Raw genomic sequence first — 17519 nt, 5'->3', positions numbered from 1 at the left:
CGTCACATAAAGTGAATCTTGATACCCTGTATTGTAACTATTGGGGCGTTGTTCTTGTCTTTCTTTACACTTAATTTTTATTATTTGAGAATTTTATACAATGTGTTTTGTTCAAATTCACTTCTCCCACAACTCCTCCTAGATCCAAACCCCTTTCTTTCTTAGTCAGCTTCTAACCACAGTATATCCCGCTGTGTTCTAATGACCAACAACCAAATCAGGACGCTTAAATAACTTAGCATCTGCCATCAGAATCATGCGGCAGGCTTTACGTATACCGTCCCGCAGAATCTACAGAACCCACGGAATGGGTGTCATGTTATTCCTTTGTGACCACTAGAAGATGAACTCAGGGGAGTTAAACAGGCCACAGCCAGGTGGGAACGGTGGGGTCAAGCAGGACTGGGGGTTGCCTCATTGGATTGCTACAAGATCGGTTTGAATTAGATAAATACGCTTGAATGTATTGTCTATGAACTCAAAGCCCAAGCTGATTTTGTAGTGTGATATAAACTATCTGACTTTAAGTTTCCTATGCATTGTACCACTTAGTGGCTCATTCAGCACCTACCAGAAAACTTCAGCATTTCTTAAGTGCTATTCGAATTCACTTGTGTTAAGAGAAAGTCCACTGAGGATTATTACAGATGCACTGTGAGTCACCAGGGGGATCTCCGGTCAAGGGATGTACACGGCAGAGGCACAGACACCGTTCAGAACCTGCCTGTGTCTCCTAAGTAAGAGCAGGCGACATCTGAACCAACACGGTGGCTTCCCAGGACATCCTGGCCTGGGTTCCTGCCCTCAGCGCTTGGCTTGGTATCCCTCTCTGACGGGACATAAACCGTAAGACATGAACTCTGTCTTCCCCCTGCAGGACTGGGCCTGGGTTTTATTATAGTCGTAGAAAACAAGTGTAGACAGCTGCTGGCCTCTAGTGACAGACAGCTGCCAGCTGCTCCCGCCTCCTGAGCATGTCCACAGCCTCCAAGGCACCCCACTCGCTGGGAAGCGGAGCTCGGGGAGGGAGCACGGGGGGACCTTCCCTCCCCAGCATGACGATGGTGACCATGAGCACAGTCCAGGGCCAGGCGCCTCGGCAGGCACACCCCACACCCATGGCAGCCCTGCGCAGATTTTATTTGATAAATCAGCCATTCGTGAATGCTTCTGTAAAAACTAATAACAATAAAAGCATGTTGTTGGTTAGAAGGAAACTTTATTTATTAAGCTCTTTTAAAGTAGGCAAATGTGGTAAAAGTATGTAGTAGTAATTTAAAAGCAGTGTCAGACATACTGAAAATTGTGCAATGCTGAGAAAGTGTAAGTTATATAGAGAGCAAAAATTTATATTTGAGAAAAACTGACAGAGGGAAAGAAAGAAGAAAAGGCTTTTGGGGTTCTGTTTGTTTTTGAGACAGGGTATTTTACTGTGCAGCCCTGGCTAACCACGAGACCCTTCTCCTCCTGTCTCGACATCCAGAAAGCAAAGGCAAAACCAGCATGCCCGCCAGAACCACTTTCCCATGGGTTTATCTTGCCATACTTGAGGACCAAAACCAACCCCTGACCACTGATTCTTGTCAGTCACTGTGTTTAATGCGGTACCACATCATTCCAGCAGATGGCGCTCAGACATTTTTCTAAATACAGTGCTAACTTCACAGAAGTGCTTAAACTGTATTTCAGATCACAAAGACTGAACCAACCCACAGAAACAAACACATTTTGAAATTTCCTCATTACCACAGAGGAACAATGCTTTTAAGGGACTCAAATGCACATTCGTAGCTTGCAAGCAGCTTACAATGATCACTTTCTAGTCCGGCAGCTGGTGGAAAGCAGGCATTCAGAACCATTATCTGTCAATCAACAGCTTGATAATGGAAATCTCTAAGTGACCACTGAGAGCCTTATGGACTTTTGCTATGATGGAATGTGGATCATTATTTTCTTCTAGTTTATTTTATAGACTGTTGTACACATACAAGATCTGGAATTGGCAAGGATTATCATACCCCTCTTTCAGTGAAGTAAACAGGTTCAGAAATAGTGAGAAATAAGAAAATAGAGTAACTAAACCAAGAAAACCAACAATGAAGGAATTCAGTGCAACTAGATAAATGAATTCTATTTAACTTATTACTATATATGGATTTAACTTATTAATATATGTGGATGAAATAAAAACTAATGCAAATAATATTTGAACACACATTTATCTGAATACTCCCTGTAGGCCAGACAATGCTCTGTACCCTGAGGAAAAGTGGTGTGCAAGGCAGTGGCCCTCCGAAAACGCAGGGTTAGTGGCGACCACATAAGAGAACAGCCTAGAGCAGCCATCTCACGGGGGTTGAAATGAGCAAGAATGATGCTAAACTTCAGTCTGCTGACCCTTCTGTAAATCCTTAGTCTACACTGCCTGCCGTGGCAGAAAGGAGAGATGAGGACCACCCTTAGACCCTGCCATCCTTAATCAACGACCATGGAATAATGCTGAAACACACATGTGAAGAGCTAACAGAGAGATGGACAGCCGCTGTTTCAAGAGTCCCAGAAGGCGTGTCCAAGGAGAGCCAGGCCTGCTCTGTACTGCAGGAAGACATTAGAACACACTGCTGACTGTGACTAATTCCATGGTTTCTGAAATCAGAGGCTGATTTAAACAATTTTCAAATTTCTCTGATAATAGCTGTTGTGTAGATTTTTAATTCCAAGCAAAAACTTAAAACCAATATTCTTTAGGGTATGTTATCACTAGAGTCTGAGCAATTAAAGTGTAAATAAAGAGTCTATCACGAATCTTTGTCACCTCTCACCAATCAGACCACCATGTCTGCAAGCATGCCATCCACCTTGGCACCCCTGGGCGCTCAGCAGCGAGCTCTGATGATTCATGAACACAGCCTGGGTGTTCTCGAAGCGTGCCCAGCACTGGATCTAGAGGTTTACGACACCGACCCTTTTCAACCCCCATGTCACTTGCACTACAGGTGCTTTTTACCTGATACTCACAAAAACTGTTCCAAATGACAATGCAACAGCAGCTTCAGCAACCACAAAGCCAGACCCAGAAATGTTCATTAGCATTGTATTCGTGTCCATCAGATGGAGAGTAAGAGGGTTTTAACAAGATTTTATTTACCAACTAATTAGGATGGCAATTTATTACAAGTATGAAAATAATGAACTGAGCGTTTTGAGAGGCATGGAGTTCTCTGGCCGTAAAGAGAAAAACAACAGCATTTCCTCTTGCTCCACTGGCCTCTGTCAGTCAGTGTTATTAATTTCATGTTTCACTCGCTCCTTATTTTCCCAGACATCTGAATTCTGCTGCTGTTGGTTTTACAAAGGCCTTTTGAAGATAAATTTGCTATGTATCAGAAGTAGTTGTTTAAATAAGCACTCGGCTCCGACAGCCTTGCTCTCAGGACTTTCCACAGCGGCAGCTGGGAAGCTACCCACCAGGCACATCTTTCTCTGTGGTGTTTTCTTTCTTCCTCCAGTCAAAGTAAGTGTGCTCTTACAACACGTGTTTTCTTGCACAATTCTTCCTCATGTCTAATAAACATGAGCCTCCACCAATGAACAACAGGAAGATTGTTCTGTATTGTGGAAGGTGTGTGGAGGGGCTGGGTGTGGTCCTGCACAATTTCCTTCATGGATTACTAGTATTGTATAAGCATCATTTGTTTCACATCCATAGTGAATTAAAAAGAAGCTTTAATGCCCAGTATGAAAGCTGACCCTGAGATGAATCCAAATCAAAGCAAAGCATTTAACTTTACAGTATTACAAGCACAGTGTTCAGCTAACTATGTATCCTTCCTCAAGCTTTCTCAGACACAACTGTTTTTGGGCTCTATTCTTACATTAAAAAAGGAAAAAATCTGTTGTCTTAAGATAAAAGGCCACAAACCCCCAAGACTTAATCCCTACTGCAGGCTAATGCCATAAATATTTTTTCATTTTTAGTTCACATTCTGAAAAAAAAAAATCCCCTTGACAGAAAATGTTCTGCAGTCTCTTTCGAGGGGCAAACCTATGTTTTTCCAGTGACAGAGGAGTAAAGAGGTAAAACAAACGAGCAAACAAGCCTCGAAGTCCATCTAAACATATCCACTGCAAACGCTGAAAGGCTCTCAGTATGCTGAGCAACTGCACATTTCGGCTGTTACCCTGTAACAGACAGTTTAAAACAGAGCACCTTGGCCTGGTGTTCCCATGACTCAAATTGTCTTCTTCATTTCTCATCATGTCACTGAGCTGCTACTGGTTTCTGGACTGCAAATAAACGATTTATTCATCACAGTGTGACATAGTTATTTATGATTGATTGGTGCAAAATAGAAAGGGACTTTGTCCTCAGCCAATGCTGGGAACAGGGCTCGTCCAGTGTGTGCTGTCTGTCAGCCGCAGGCTTCCAATGTGCCCATCTGGTCTGAGACTCCGCGGTGCTCCAGCAGGTGTCTACTCCCCGGGGAGGGCCCGGCCCCAGTTTACTGTCTCCTACGTTCTAATTCATCTCCTCCGTACAATGCAATGACCTCAACCTTTTTTTAGGCTTTTAAACTCAAATCCTGGTCTTACAAGTTCCAATAAAATACACGTAGGCAGGCAGGCAAGTGTTCTTTAATCTTTTCCTTTTCCAAACACAACAATGACAAAGCAACCGTGTCGAGCTGCACAGCCCTACAGCTCTCTCTTCCTCTCCGTCCCTTTCAGCAATGAGGTATAAGAAGAAAGAAAGGGATCCCCACGAGGGCCATGCTCCATCCACTGGGATTGCTCCCCACTCTCTGTCCTCTAGCCAATGGTTCCTTCCACCAGCAGGAGAACAGGCAGCAAACCCTACAGTCTAATATACTCCCCAGAAGGGAGGCGGAAATTAGAAATAGGTTTTGAAAGACGCAGGATGTCATTAAAGGTGTCGTCCAGGCTGTGCCAGTACATTGCTGGGGTTACATGGCGGCAGCCTTTTGCCCAAGACTAAATGCACAAACAAGTAATGAATCTGCTTAATGAATGCACACTCACAAGCTACCTTTATTACCACTGTCTTACTTCTAGAGGAATTATTCACTCTGAGACATACTTATACCCAGATACTTTCAGTTAATTTTCCTTCCAAGAGTTTTCTGACTTACAAATACATAAAAGGAGAAGAAAGCCAATGTCTGCAGAAGCCCCAGACTTTAACACTCTGTAGACACATGGAGCAAGGAAAGGCCACAGATGATTGCTGTCAACAGACATTTTATGATTAGAAAAAGATTAAAATGAAAGCAAGCACCTTTTCCTGGCAGAACTGGCACCAACAAAACTGAGTCAATAACCTGCACATTTCTTTCTGTGTTTGGCCTGAGGTAAGCTACATTAAGGAACGACAGGAGATGCCAGCTTAAGAAGCCTGGCTGTGGCTTCTTTCTCTTCCCTGAGAAACTGCATAAGCACTTCTTACGTAGCAGGATAAAACGTATGCTGCGGAGACACAGGAAGCCAGCTGGACGTCAGCACGCTGCTCTGAGCCTGGTGCCTCAGGCGACACTCGTGTGTGACTCTAGGGTGCCATGGCCCAGCGTGGGGCGGCTCAGCCCTTGAGGAGTTACTTGTCCTGCAGGTCCCTCTGTGCCAAAGTCTGAAAAGAAAGCGTGCAGCACGTTTTCCTGGGAGCGTGCACTCTGACGTGCTGGTTACCAAGCCCTGCCCCTGCACATGCTACATGAGCATACAAACCACCAGCTCCGCATGCAGCCCAACAGCACTGTTTAAAGGCGTCTCATGAAGCCTACCGACATTTAGCACACCAATAATTCTGGGGATACCTGACCCAGGTTTTCCAAAGCCCTTGTAAAAAATATGAATCAAAACATAATTTTAACAGTTTGAGCAAGCAACCCCATTCAGGAAAAAAAAAATGATGCAAAAGGCAGTGCACAGAGGGCCTCTGAAAGACTCTATGCAACAGGGTATCAAAGCAGATGCTGAGACTTGCGGCCAAACTTTGGGCAGAGTTCAGGGAATCTTAGGAAAGAAGGGGGGGATAGAAAGACCTGGAGGGGACAGGAGATCTCCAAGCAGAGCAACAGAACTAAAAATCTTTTTGGTCTTTTCTAAGACTGATACTCCAACCAAGGACCATGCATGGAGATAACCTAGAACCCCTGCATAGATGTAGCCCGTGGCAGCTCAGTATCCAAGTGGGTTCCCTAGTAATGGGAACAGGGGCTGTCTCTGACATGAACTCAGGGGCTGGCTCTTTGGTCACGTCCCCCTGAAGAGGAAGCAGACTTATCGGGCTACAGAGGAAGACAATGCAGACAGTCCTGATGAGACCAGATAGGCTAGGGTCAGAGGGAAGAGGAGGAGGACCTCCCCTATCAGTGGGCTGAGGGAGGGGCAAGGGAGGAGAAGATGAGGGAGGGTACAGCTGAGGGAGGGGGCTACAGCTGGAATACAAAGTGAATAAACTTTAATTAATAAAAACATTAATTGGTTTAAAAAGGTTCACTGTAGCAAATACTGTGCTCAGGTCTAAGTTAGCTGAGGCAGTGCTCTCACAGCCTGAAATGGAGGGTCTGCAGTATGGAGCACAGCATTACAGGGAGTCAGTGCGGCTCATGCCTGATAGTAGCCTAGGTGGCCACACTTTAGACAGACTCCAGGACAGCTGCCACCCTGCACCAGCAGAACTGCTTCAGTGAAGGATGGAAGATTGCAGTGCGCTGTGCAGCTGTCCTGCTCCCACTGGTGACAGGCCTGATGGAGCCAGCCCTATAGGAGCTTAGAACACCTCGTGGCTTATATCCTGACATTCCCTTCGCTCATTTGCTTATGGGGTTTTGCAGAGCTGCAAAGCCCTAGTTCCCGGCTATGCAAGTCAGCAGAGCTCGGCTTCACACCACGTAAGAGAGCGCTGGACAGAATCGAATGAGCAGCCTGGGCTTACCGTCTCCAGAAGTTCTATTTCTGTTTGGAGTGCTTTGCAGATGCTTTCCATATCCTCTTCTTTATAAAGGTCTAGCTCCTTTTTAAGTCTGTAAGAAAAAATCACTTCATTAGTTTGATATTAAGCTTTTGCAATAATTTTATTACATACAGAATGGCAGGTATGTAGCCTAGAAAATATCAGAATTTCAAGTTAAAAACGGAAAGTATTTAGAAAATTTAACTCTGTGACTCTATATGAAGTACATGAAAATTGAGAGAAAAACTTCCATAGAAAAAGTAAAGTAGAAAATAAATTACAGATAAACTTAAAAAGTGACAAATAAATCACAATGATTTAAAAGTCCTGGTGGGTCAACATGCCGAGTGCAGGACTCTGCCTAGGGACTTCTGCTCATTTCTCCCCCGAGAGGCTGACCTCATGGGCAAGCCATTTGGCAACACTGATCCTAACCCAAAATTTAAGTTAAAAAATTACTTGTGACACGTTTTTGCTCTCAAATTAAGGAGAACATAACACATACATGATGAAGATATGAGACTGAAATGAAAGTATTTTTACCAACTGTGCCCTTAAATTTTTGAATAATTTATTTAAAAAGATTATTATTATTATTTTTTTTTACCTGAACTCAGTTTGGAAAATAGGGATGAAGCTCTCTTCCATCTTAAGAATAATGACTAATGGTATATGCCCTGTGTTGTGGCAAGAGGTAGGACACAAGGACCTGCCCAGCCAGGCTTGTGTGACGCTGAGGGCAGCAGCAAGGATGAGGACAAGCTGAGGACAAGCAAGGGTCACCTCACGAACTAAGCAACACAGCAGCAGCAAGATGACAGGCATGTCCCCTTACCCTGGGCTGAGCCCCAAAGGGGAAAGGGCTTAAATCAGCTCTCCTCTCTGCAGGCCAACAACAGCCACAGAAAGTCCTCTTTGAGGGCAGCATCTCCACTGTCAGACGCACAGGCCTTCCACAGATGGAGAGAAAATAACAAGCTAGCAATAAACACCACCAAGCACACCAGCAAGAAAACTCAGTACAAGTCAGCAGAGTAAGAATCAGATGATAGCCACATCTCACAGAAGTACAAATCTACAGGAAAACATGAAAAACAAGCACAAAACAAGCATAACGAAACTTCAAACTCTTTATAGATTTATAAAACCTGTCCAGTGTCTAATAAAGATATGAAATACTTTTTATTACTTTTATTATTATGAGTGCTCTATCTGAATGTACACCTGCAGGCCAGAAGAGGCATCAGATCCCAGTATAGATGGTTGTGAGCTACCATGTGGTTGCTGGGAACTGAACTCAGGACCTCTGGAAAGGCACACAGTGCTCCTCTGAGAAGCTCTACCCAGAAGCGCCTCAAAACAGATGCCAAGACACACAGCCAAACACTGGGAGATGCACAGGGAATCTTGTGGAAAAGTGGGAGGGAAGAGAAAAGGACCTGGAGGTGACAGGAGCCCCACAAGACCAACAGTGCCAACTAACCAGGGCCCAGAGGGACTTGCTGAGCCTGAAGCATCAAACAGGGACCATGCATGAACCAGACCTAGGTCCTACAAAGATGTAGCAGATGGGCAGTGTAGGCCTCATATGGGTCCTCTGGTAAGGGAAATGGGGACTGCATCAAACACGGACTCACTTCCAAACTTTATGATCACTTTCCCCTGCCAGGACTGCCTTGACAGGACACAGGGGAAGAGGACATGCTCAGACCTGATGCAACTTGATGAGCTGGGGTGGATGGGAGCTCCCCTTTGCTGAGGAAAGGGGGAAGAGGGAGGGAGAGGGATAGGGAAGAAGGGGGAGTGGGACTGAGAGGGAAGTAGGGAAGGGGCTACAACCAGGATGTAAAGTGAATTAAAAAAATAGATACGAAATAGTGTCACCTGCATCAGTGACTAGGGACACAGCAAGGAAAACACAAGGGACAGGCAGAAGGGAGGCTAAAGGCCATGACCCTTGGGAGGCAGGGACAGGTGGAGCTCTCAAGAGTGCCATGCTAGACTGGCTACACAGTGATGCCAGCTCAACACAGAAGGGGAAAGAAGAGAAGGGAGGAAGAGGGGAGAGGAAGAAAAAGGAGAGGTGGGGAGGAAGGGGAGAAGAGCAGTGGAATTCTAGTGTCCTGGTGCAGAATGGGTCACTCCTTTCTTTTATTTTTAACTCATCTTCACACTTAATGTTTGGGGCGATGGGGGGTGTTGGTAGGAACCATAATAAACTGCTGTATTACTCTTTAATAGGAAAATCTCTTATTTTTTGGCTGGTGTGTAGTTCCTTAGATGGTGGAAATCAGAATACAGGTTTTTTTTCTGGTTGCTTTCTGTTTATCTTGTAGGGTCTCCATTCCTTTCAGTCTATAATGGGGTTATTATCTCCTCTACCCACTTTTTAAAATTATACCACTTGAAAAATGTGTACACAGCTTAGGCTGGCCTTTCTAACACTTCCCAGGGGGAAGTGATACAACACCGCTGCTCTTACGGGAACAATGTCACAGCAATGTACTCTCAAGCTTTCCTTCAAATATTTGTATTTTATTATCATCATCACACATTTCCCATATATTATGAATCTAAAATATAGTGCTAATACTTTTCTTTGCTATTTCTTTTATAAGTGACCCACAATCACAACAGGCTTTTAAACTTACCTAAGCCCAGTTGTTTCTGGACTAACTCCACCTTCCATTTGAAATCCCTCCCTTCCTCTTGGAAACTTTACTGCAGCCTTCTTTTTCAGTGTGATTTGTACTGGCAAGGACTGGGTGAACTCATTTAGTCTGACACTGTATCAATTCAGTAGCTCTCCCCTTCAGTGTGAGATGTCATTGCTTGTTTCTGGTTACATCATTTTGGATAACAGGTCTCATTCTTTCTTCTTTTAGCCATTGTGTCTTTTTGTCTCTTTTTTCCTGCATCATTTTCTCTTTATGTCTGTTTTCCAGAGATTAAAATATATGTATAGAAGTTGGATTTCTTACGATGCTCCTTGGTGCTGTCTGAGCTCTTTGTATTATGTTTAGAAGTATTTCATTGTTTTTATAAAATGTTCTGCTATCGTCTCTCACATATGCAACATTATGAAGAAATTTCAAATGCAGCATGCTTAACTTTAAAAAGCAGACCCTGGAGGCTACATGGCATTATCATCCTGTTTACATACTGTATTAGAAAACAGAGTGGTGGAAGCAGGCACTAACCATAAAGGAGCAAAAGAGAACATCTGAGGCTGATCAAACAAGGATTCTGTATCTTGAGTTTTGCGCTAGTGACATGGCTGTTTTCCCACTCACAGACACATGTAATAAAAAGGGGGATTTTGCTAACTACAACTAGACTTCAGTACAACACACTAAGGATGGAACAAAAAGTTACATGTGTAGTGTCACATACAAACACATACACTCAGCCTGTAGGCCTGCCTCAGTGGGAAGTTGAGTAACAGTCAGGAAGATGACAAAGGAGCAGAGAAGATGAAACACAGGCCACAAGTCCCCCAGGATGTGAAGGAAGGTACCCTCCCCCACCCTGTGTGGGAACACTCTCCACAGTTCTGGGCCTCACAGCTGGACAGACCAACTCCGCAGAGTTGAAAGAGGCGCTAAGAGTCGATGGCTTGTTTATTGCCACGAGTGGAAAGGTGTTTTTATTTTTACTTCCTGGCATCACTTAGTTCACTTATTCCAGGAGCGAGTTCCAAAGAGCAAGAACACATGGAGAGCACAGAGCCGCTTCTGCTGGCGCACACACTGTGTCCACCAGTCCTTCCTTCAGGCTGTGAGTCCGCAGATTTGCTTCCTCAGTTACGGCCCTTTCCTACTTCAGACACTCACTAACCTGAGACACAGGACACCCTGTCCTACTCATCCAGACAGCATCCCAGTGTAAGAAAGCCCCTTGAGTCCTTGGGTTGTGGGATCTCCAATGCCAGTTTCCCGCAGTGCCAGTGTCCACTATTAAACTGTATTTCATGTGAGATCCTCAGTGCATGTCTCTACTGAACCTGGAGAAAACTTTAATTATTTGAAACAAATATTATTATTTTTAAGGTGCTGCAACCACGTCTGAAATACACAAATTTACTCCTCATAAAGACATTAGGATACTGAAGTTGACAGACACATTTTCATACAGCAGGCATCTATGTCCAGCCCTAAGAACCTTACTTGCTGGCTGAGGTCAGGGAGAGAGACATTTGTTGATCAACTTTAGTTTTTAATATTTCTTCATTTTCACTTCCAGATCCTATGCCTTTAGTTATGTTTTCTATAGTAATTTTAATTGTATGTACTAAAATATTAAAAAATTATCTAAAAAATAACTAAAGGCATAAGAGATGGAAGAAAATAGAAAAAACTTCAATTTTCAGATGATACAACCGTATATATGCAGAGTCAATGAAAATAAGCTCAAAAATAATTTAGGAAGTTGGCAAAATATAAAATAAGCATATCCAAATAAATAGACTTTATTATCATCAACAATGGTGAAGATGACTTTTTCTCAGATAGGAAGTCATAAAAATGTTAATAATCCTAAGTTAAATCCACTGTATGCAATCACAATAAAAACACAAACATGTTTTATCCCTCTTGGTATGAAGCAAATTGATCTTTAGGTTCATGTAGAAAAAAGTAAATATTCAAAATTCTCTTGAAGTCTTAAAAACAAATGCCAACTCTTGTATCCTCCTGTTAACCTTTGGTGATTACGCACGCTGGACAGACAGGGACTGAGCAAGTGGACAGTTAGTGTGATGCGGCGGCATCTCAGGGCCCTGGGGAAGAAGACGCTTTTCAATAAATCACGTCGGGACAACTGGACAACAACTTGCAAACGGATGCAAAACTAAATGGATCTCAGAGGCAGACCTGGATCTATATTTCGCAGCATATTCATTTTAAATGGTTCAAATATTTACGTGTAAACAAAAATAAAACCATGTAAGACTGGGGAAAGGTGTGGGTAAACTGCTTTATGTGACAGGTGTGGATACAGCTTCTACTCTGGTTCAAATTTAATTTAAAAGAAAAGAACAATTAAACTGTTTAAAATTTTCTACAGCAGAAACCATATTACAAGGACTAAAAGGAGATGGCAGTCGAGAAGTATCTGTATGCATACATCACAAATAAAGACCAGCTCTCTCTAAAGACAAGACATGTTCTAAACTAGGGAGGCCAACCCTCAGGAGAAAGGTGGGGTTGCTGAAGAGGCTGTTCATGCAACACCACCCAGTGTTGATCCAGGGCAAACTCGCACGTGCTCCACCCAGGGGTGCCGGCGCCCTTTGGTTGGACGGAGCTTTACACGCTTGACTACAACTACTTTTGGTGAGGTCATCAAGAATCAATGTGCTTAAATATCAGCTAATAGGATTCAAAATGATACAAACGTAGAGGGGAAGAATGAAGCAGTATCTAATGCAACTCATTTGTCTATTCCCTTTAGCCTGGCTTGTTCCCATCTAATAATACAAAGTACAAGCCAAATCAAGTTCTTCGATTTGAATACCAAATCAAAACACACTCTTCCTGTCCGTTCATATGCACTGGTTAAAGAAGCCACAGCATTTGTGACAACTGAGTATTACACAGCCAAAGAATGAAGACGAGCTCTTTCAACAAACATGAAATTCTAGCATGCAGTATTAAACGACAGGCAGTGAGATGGAAAAGATTACGAAACTGTGGTAGTCTTTGTTTACCCATTTATGCCTGTAAAGGAAACACAGAAGGATAAACCAGAAGCTCATGAAAATGGTGGTATGTAACAGTGAGCAGAATGGATGGAAAGAAGGGAATGAAGGAGACCCTCTGTCTCTTTTCACACTGCTTTAACTTTTGAAGTAGGCTGATGTTTTCAATATCCATCACGTAAAGTTCAACCAACACAGCTAAGGCGAAGAGCCACTGGTGCTCCACCTAGGATCACACCTGATTAGAGGCTGTGGCTCAGCGGTGGAGCACACACCTGGTACAAGCAGGGCCCTGTCCTATACCCTAAGCCCTACTGAGAAGACAAACAAGACCCGAGACAGATTAATAAAGCAAAGAAACTAGTTCAAGACATGGGCAAAAATTCAGTACAAACAGAGGTTCTGAAGAAAACCATTTAGTACGGCAAACCTCCATAAATCAAATTTTAAAATTCACTGCAGGCCAGTGCCTACACAGTGCATGGTAGTGCATACCCTTAATTCCAGCCCTCGAGAGCAGAGGCAGTGCTGAGCAGAGGAGATGGTCCTGGCTGGGCATGAGCCTGGCAAGCAGCCCTCCTCCATGCTTTCTGCCTCAAGTTCCTGCCCCTCCTCCCCTCAAAGACAGACTGTTACCAGGACGTAAGTCTTTTCCTCCCTAAGCTGCTTTCCATCAGTGTTTTATCACAGTACTGAGATGAGAACAGAACCATGTGTTTCTCTGTTGATTTCCACACTTCAAGACTGGACAGCCCTGGCGTCAGTCTGCACAACACCGGGGTTAGATGTGAGCCGCCATGCCAGCTCCCTACACTGAGCCAGAGGCCCCAGCTCAGGTCCTAATGCTGTGGGGCAATTACTGAGCCATCTCCCAGGCCCCAGGGTGACTTTTCTACTTTCTATGAGTCTTCTGTGGCCTGACTTTCTTAATATATTTCTTTGTATTTATTCATTTGGAGACTATTCTAGTGCCCTTTTACTTTTAAATGCTAAAGAAGGGGTTCCTATTTCCTATGTGACTTACTTATGAAAGTGGGCATAGAAAGCTAAGTGCATGAAAGAGGTACGGTCAGCCATCTGTGCTTCGATTAGTCTGGGCTGCACTGACGGGTGGGGTCCCCTCACTCAGGCCATGGAAGCCTGCTGAGGAGCTGAGCTAGCCAGGCTTTCTCTTCCTCTTGGCCCTGGGGTGGCCTCCATAGCACCTTCCTGTGTTTTTTGAAACAGGGTGTTGGTAGATAGCTCTGGCTGGCCTGAAACTCACTCTGCAGACCAGGTTGTCCTTGAACTCAAGAGATCCATCTGCCTCTGCCTCCTGAGCACTGGAATTAATGGCTAATACGTATTTTTCTTTCATCGTCCCCAACCACACACCAAAACACAAATCCTTTGATTTACTTAACAATAAGTATATGAACACAAGATCACTGCAATGTTCCATATCCCTTGTAAATACTACTTTTTTAATTTCATGGGTAAATGGGTACATTTATATCAGAACGTAATTGTGAAGTCAAATGAGTCTACACCAAACTTCCCCTGTCCTTAAGCAGCAGCCTTAGTAACTACAGCAGGTGCCGTGACTTCGCCGTGCTGTGGAGACACTTCTGTTAGTGAATAAATAATGAAACTACCAGAAAGGGCGCAGAGTTGGCAGAAATATTTTTAAAAACAGCTACAAATGACCCTGGAATTAAAGGAAAATTTTCATCTATTACACGTTTTTAAAAGACAATGTGGCCTGGGTTAGGATATAACTATTTGGCTAGAATTCTACAGAAACATCTGAGCACAGACTTTCTTTTGCACTTGCCACCTCTGAGCTGATTCTTATTATAAACAAGCAACAGTGAACACGCACTGTATTTCTAAACGAAGGCGGAGGTCTTAGTCAGGGTTACTTCTGCTGTTATGAAAGACCATGACCAAAAGCAGCTTGTCAAGAAAGGGCTCGTCATCAAAAGCATCAGGGCCAGGACTCAGCAGGGCAGGACCCTGCACTGAGGGCGGCAGAGAGGCCTGCTTCCTGGCCTGCCTTCCAGTCCTGCTCATCTTATCTTCTTGTAGCAGGCAGGACCACCACCCAGGGATGGATTCACTCACAATGTGCTGGCCCTCCCCCATCAACCACTAATTAAGAAAATGCTCTACAGGCTTGTCTACAGCCCAGTCTTACAGAGGCATCTTCTCAATTGGGGCTCCCTCTGTAGATGAGTCTAGCCTGAGTCAAGCTGACATAAAATTAGCCAGCACAGCTAAATAATACTTCCCATTACAGTGCTACTTACTCTAAGTACTGTCGGGAATATTCCTGCAAGCAGTTAAAGACGTTCATAAACAAACATAGCCATGACAGTTTAAAAACAGACAATGCCATTTAAAAACAATGAGGCTCATCAATTCAATTGAGTGCAGAGAAGGCCTACAGCACCTTTTCAAACAGTGAAACAAGCTACCATGCAGGAGATGTGACCCCACCATGTACTGCCCTAACTACACACGAACACACACATCCATACTTACACACGTGCACGCAGACAGAAAAACTCATAACCCCAACACCATGCTCAGAAAACTTTTGAAAGTTGTCATGCCTTCTGCATCGGAGTGACCCTTCACATTCCAGCAGTGCCTGAGCTCTCATTCAGCCAAAATAGCCTGCTCTCGTAATTTAAATATGGGTACGTATGTGGGTAAAACATATATGTAAAATGAATACGTACCAGTGCATCTGTTAGAAAGGTTGCGAGTATTGTTTGTGTGTCTTAGAAGCCCAGGACCATCACTGCGCCCTCTCCGACCGGTTGAGCTGGATGACTTTCCTAGAAGGGGCTACTGAATGCCTTTACTACTGCCTGGAAATGGGCCTACATCTTTAGCAGATGCAGATTAGTTTTTTTGTATTTTCCATTGCAAACACTCTTCAGAAATAGACATTATCTTTTAAATGTTCAGAGTAAAACATCTCATGTTGACTTTCTAGATGTTTAACATAAGCTTCTTGTTGTATCAAACATGCAAAAACTGGTTACACAAAATGTACAGTCACCCAGGAAAGAAGTTTTATTAGTAAAAGAAAAATGCCCGATGTAAGACCTGGGGTCTCACAGCTCAGGGGTTTAAGATCGCACCCTTCCCAGAAACTCCCCCAGACCAAGACTTGTTGCAAAAGCAAGAGGTTTATTAACCATTGCGCAATGGGGTTATCCCTGCCGGTCAGCAAACAGTGGCACCGGGAGACAAAGGCCTTTAGGTTTTTAAAAGAAAAATTGCGGGAGATTTGAAGTTGCAGTCTTGGCAATTTAGGATTGGATGAGGAAGCTATAAAGTAAGATAATTGGTTAGTCTTAGGTGCTCAAGCTTGGCCAGTCCTGCCAAGTGTGGATGCAGCTGCAATTTAAGGTGGGGGTGATTAGCTCATCCTTGAAGATTAGGGGCTACAGACTTTTGGCTGGAGGTCAAAAGCTAGTCAGAAGAAGTCTGGGTTCATTGCTAAGAAATGCTATCTCAAAGACAAGGGTCTGGTCCTTTTTTTTGCTGAGTGAAGGTCATTGCTTGCTTGCCGTTTTTTATATCTGTCCTCACAGATAGGGTCACACCCGAAAAATTTTAAATGGTCTGTTTTGTTACTTGTACTAATTAGACTGAATAAGAAGAAACAAAACAAAACACTGGCCCAGCAGTACACATATAACCCCAAATAATTGGGAGGTGGAGGCAGGAGAATCATGAGTTTACAGTCAACTTTGGCAATATAATAAGACCCTGTCACAAAAAACAGGAAGGAAGGAAGGAAGGAAGGAAGGAAGGAAGGAGGGAGGGAGGGAGGGAGGGAGGGAGGGAAGGAAGGAAGGAAAGGAAGGAAGGAAGGAAGGAAGGAAGGAAGGAAGGAAGGAAAGGAAGGAAGGAAGGAAGGAAGGAGAAAAGAAAGAGGGAGAAAGGAAGGAAAGAGGAAGGAAGAAGGAGAAAGGAAGGAGGAGAAAGGAAGGAAAGAAGGAGGAAGAACTGTGGATATCTTTCGGTAGAATCTGACAACCCACATTCAGGAACCTTTGTGAAGAGGGAAAGGGAGAATGGTTTGTGAAAAATGCCCTCCAACCTCCACTGTACAAAAACAAACAAAGAAACGCCATCTACCTAGCTGAAAAGTGAGGAGAGCTCCATTCTGACCCTTCTCAAAGAGGATACAAAGAACAACACACAACTCCTGCCACGCTTATGAGGACAAGGCAGGTGGCCCTTCCCAGTTCCTGCTTCACAGGAATGTCTGTCAGGTAGTCTGAGCCAAAGGGCTGAAGACGATGCTTAACAGCTGCTGGGAAACTTGGGTGGTCAGGTAGCCAGCTGCCTCTGTCCTTTCTATAATTTTGGAAGCTGCCTGCTCTGTGCTTCCTACAAACTTTGGCACTAGTCACTCCTTCTCAGGTCTAGATGGGGTTGAGGACGAGATAGTTATAGTGTCACAATCGAGCTTAGGTTCTTTAGAATTAAAAATGCTTTTAAAAGTTATTTTTAGGGGTTGGGGATTTAGCTCAGTGGTAGAGCGCTTGCCTAGCAAGCACAAGGCCCTGGGTTCGGCAGTCCTCAGCCCTGGAAAAATAAAAAAGACAAAATAAAAAATGATCTATTTGTTAAAAAAAAAGTTATTTTAGGTCTAAGTAGAATTTTTATGTTGTCAAATTCAGACTATGATATAAAATGATTTGGATATAGAAGTTTGAACTCCCCAAGATAGGAGAGATAGTAGAGCACTTTCTCCTACATTGTCAAATACGAATGGACTGGACACTGTGCGTGTAATTATCACGTGATAGTTTTCATAACTCTTTCATAATTGTTCTTACTGTTTGT

At 43.7% G+C, this 17519-nt stretch overlaps 1 protein-coding gene across 1 annotated transcript in view; it reads right to left on the bottom strand.

Annotated features, from left to right (window-relative positions):
- Positions 1–5608: 5608 nt before the first annotated feature.
- Ccdc172 (coiled-coil domain containing 172) overlaps positions 5609–17519 on the bottom strand; it is a 51095-nt gene continuing 39184 nt past the window's right edge. Inside the window, exons 7-8 of the mRNA XM_021639197.1 lie at positions 6953–7040; positions 5609–5641 (exon numbers count right to left, since the gene is read on the bottom strand). Of these exons, the coding sequence (XP_021494872.1) occupies positions 5609–5641; positions 6953–7040 (121 nt within the window). The remainder of the gene's footprint in view (positions 5642–6952; positions 7041–17519) is intronic.

Source organism: Meriones unguiculatus, chromosome 1 (genome assembly GCF_030254825.1).
Source record: "Meriones unguiculatus strain TT.TT164.6M chromosome 1, Bangor_MerUng_6.1, whole genome shotgun sequence".
NCBI classification, from domain to species: domain Eukaryota; kingdom Metazoa; phylum Chordata; class Mammalia; order Rodentia; family Muridae; genus Meriones; species Meriones unguiculatus.
The sequence above is the reverse complement of the archived record's forward strand: the minus strand, read 5'-3'. Positions and strand labels throughout refer to the sequence as shown.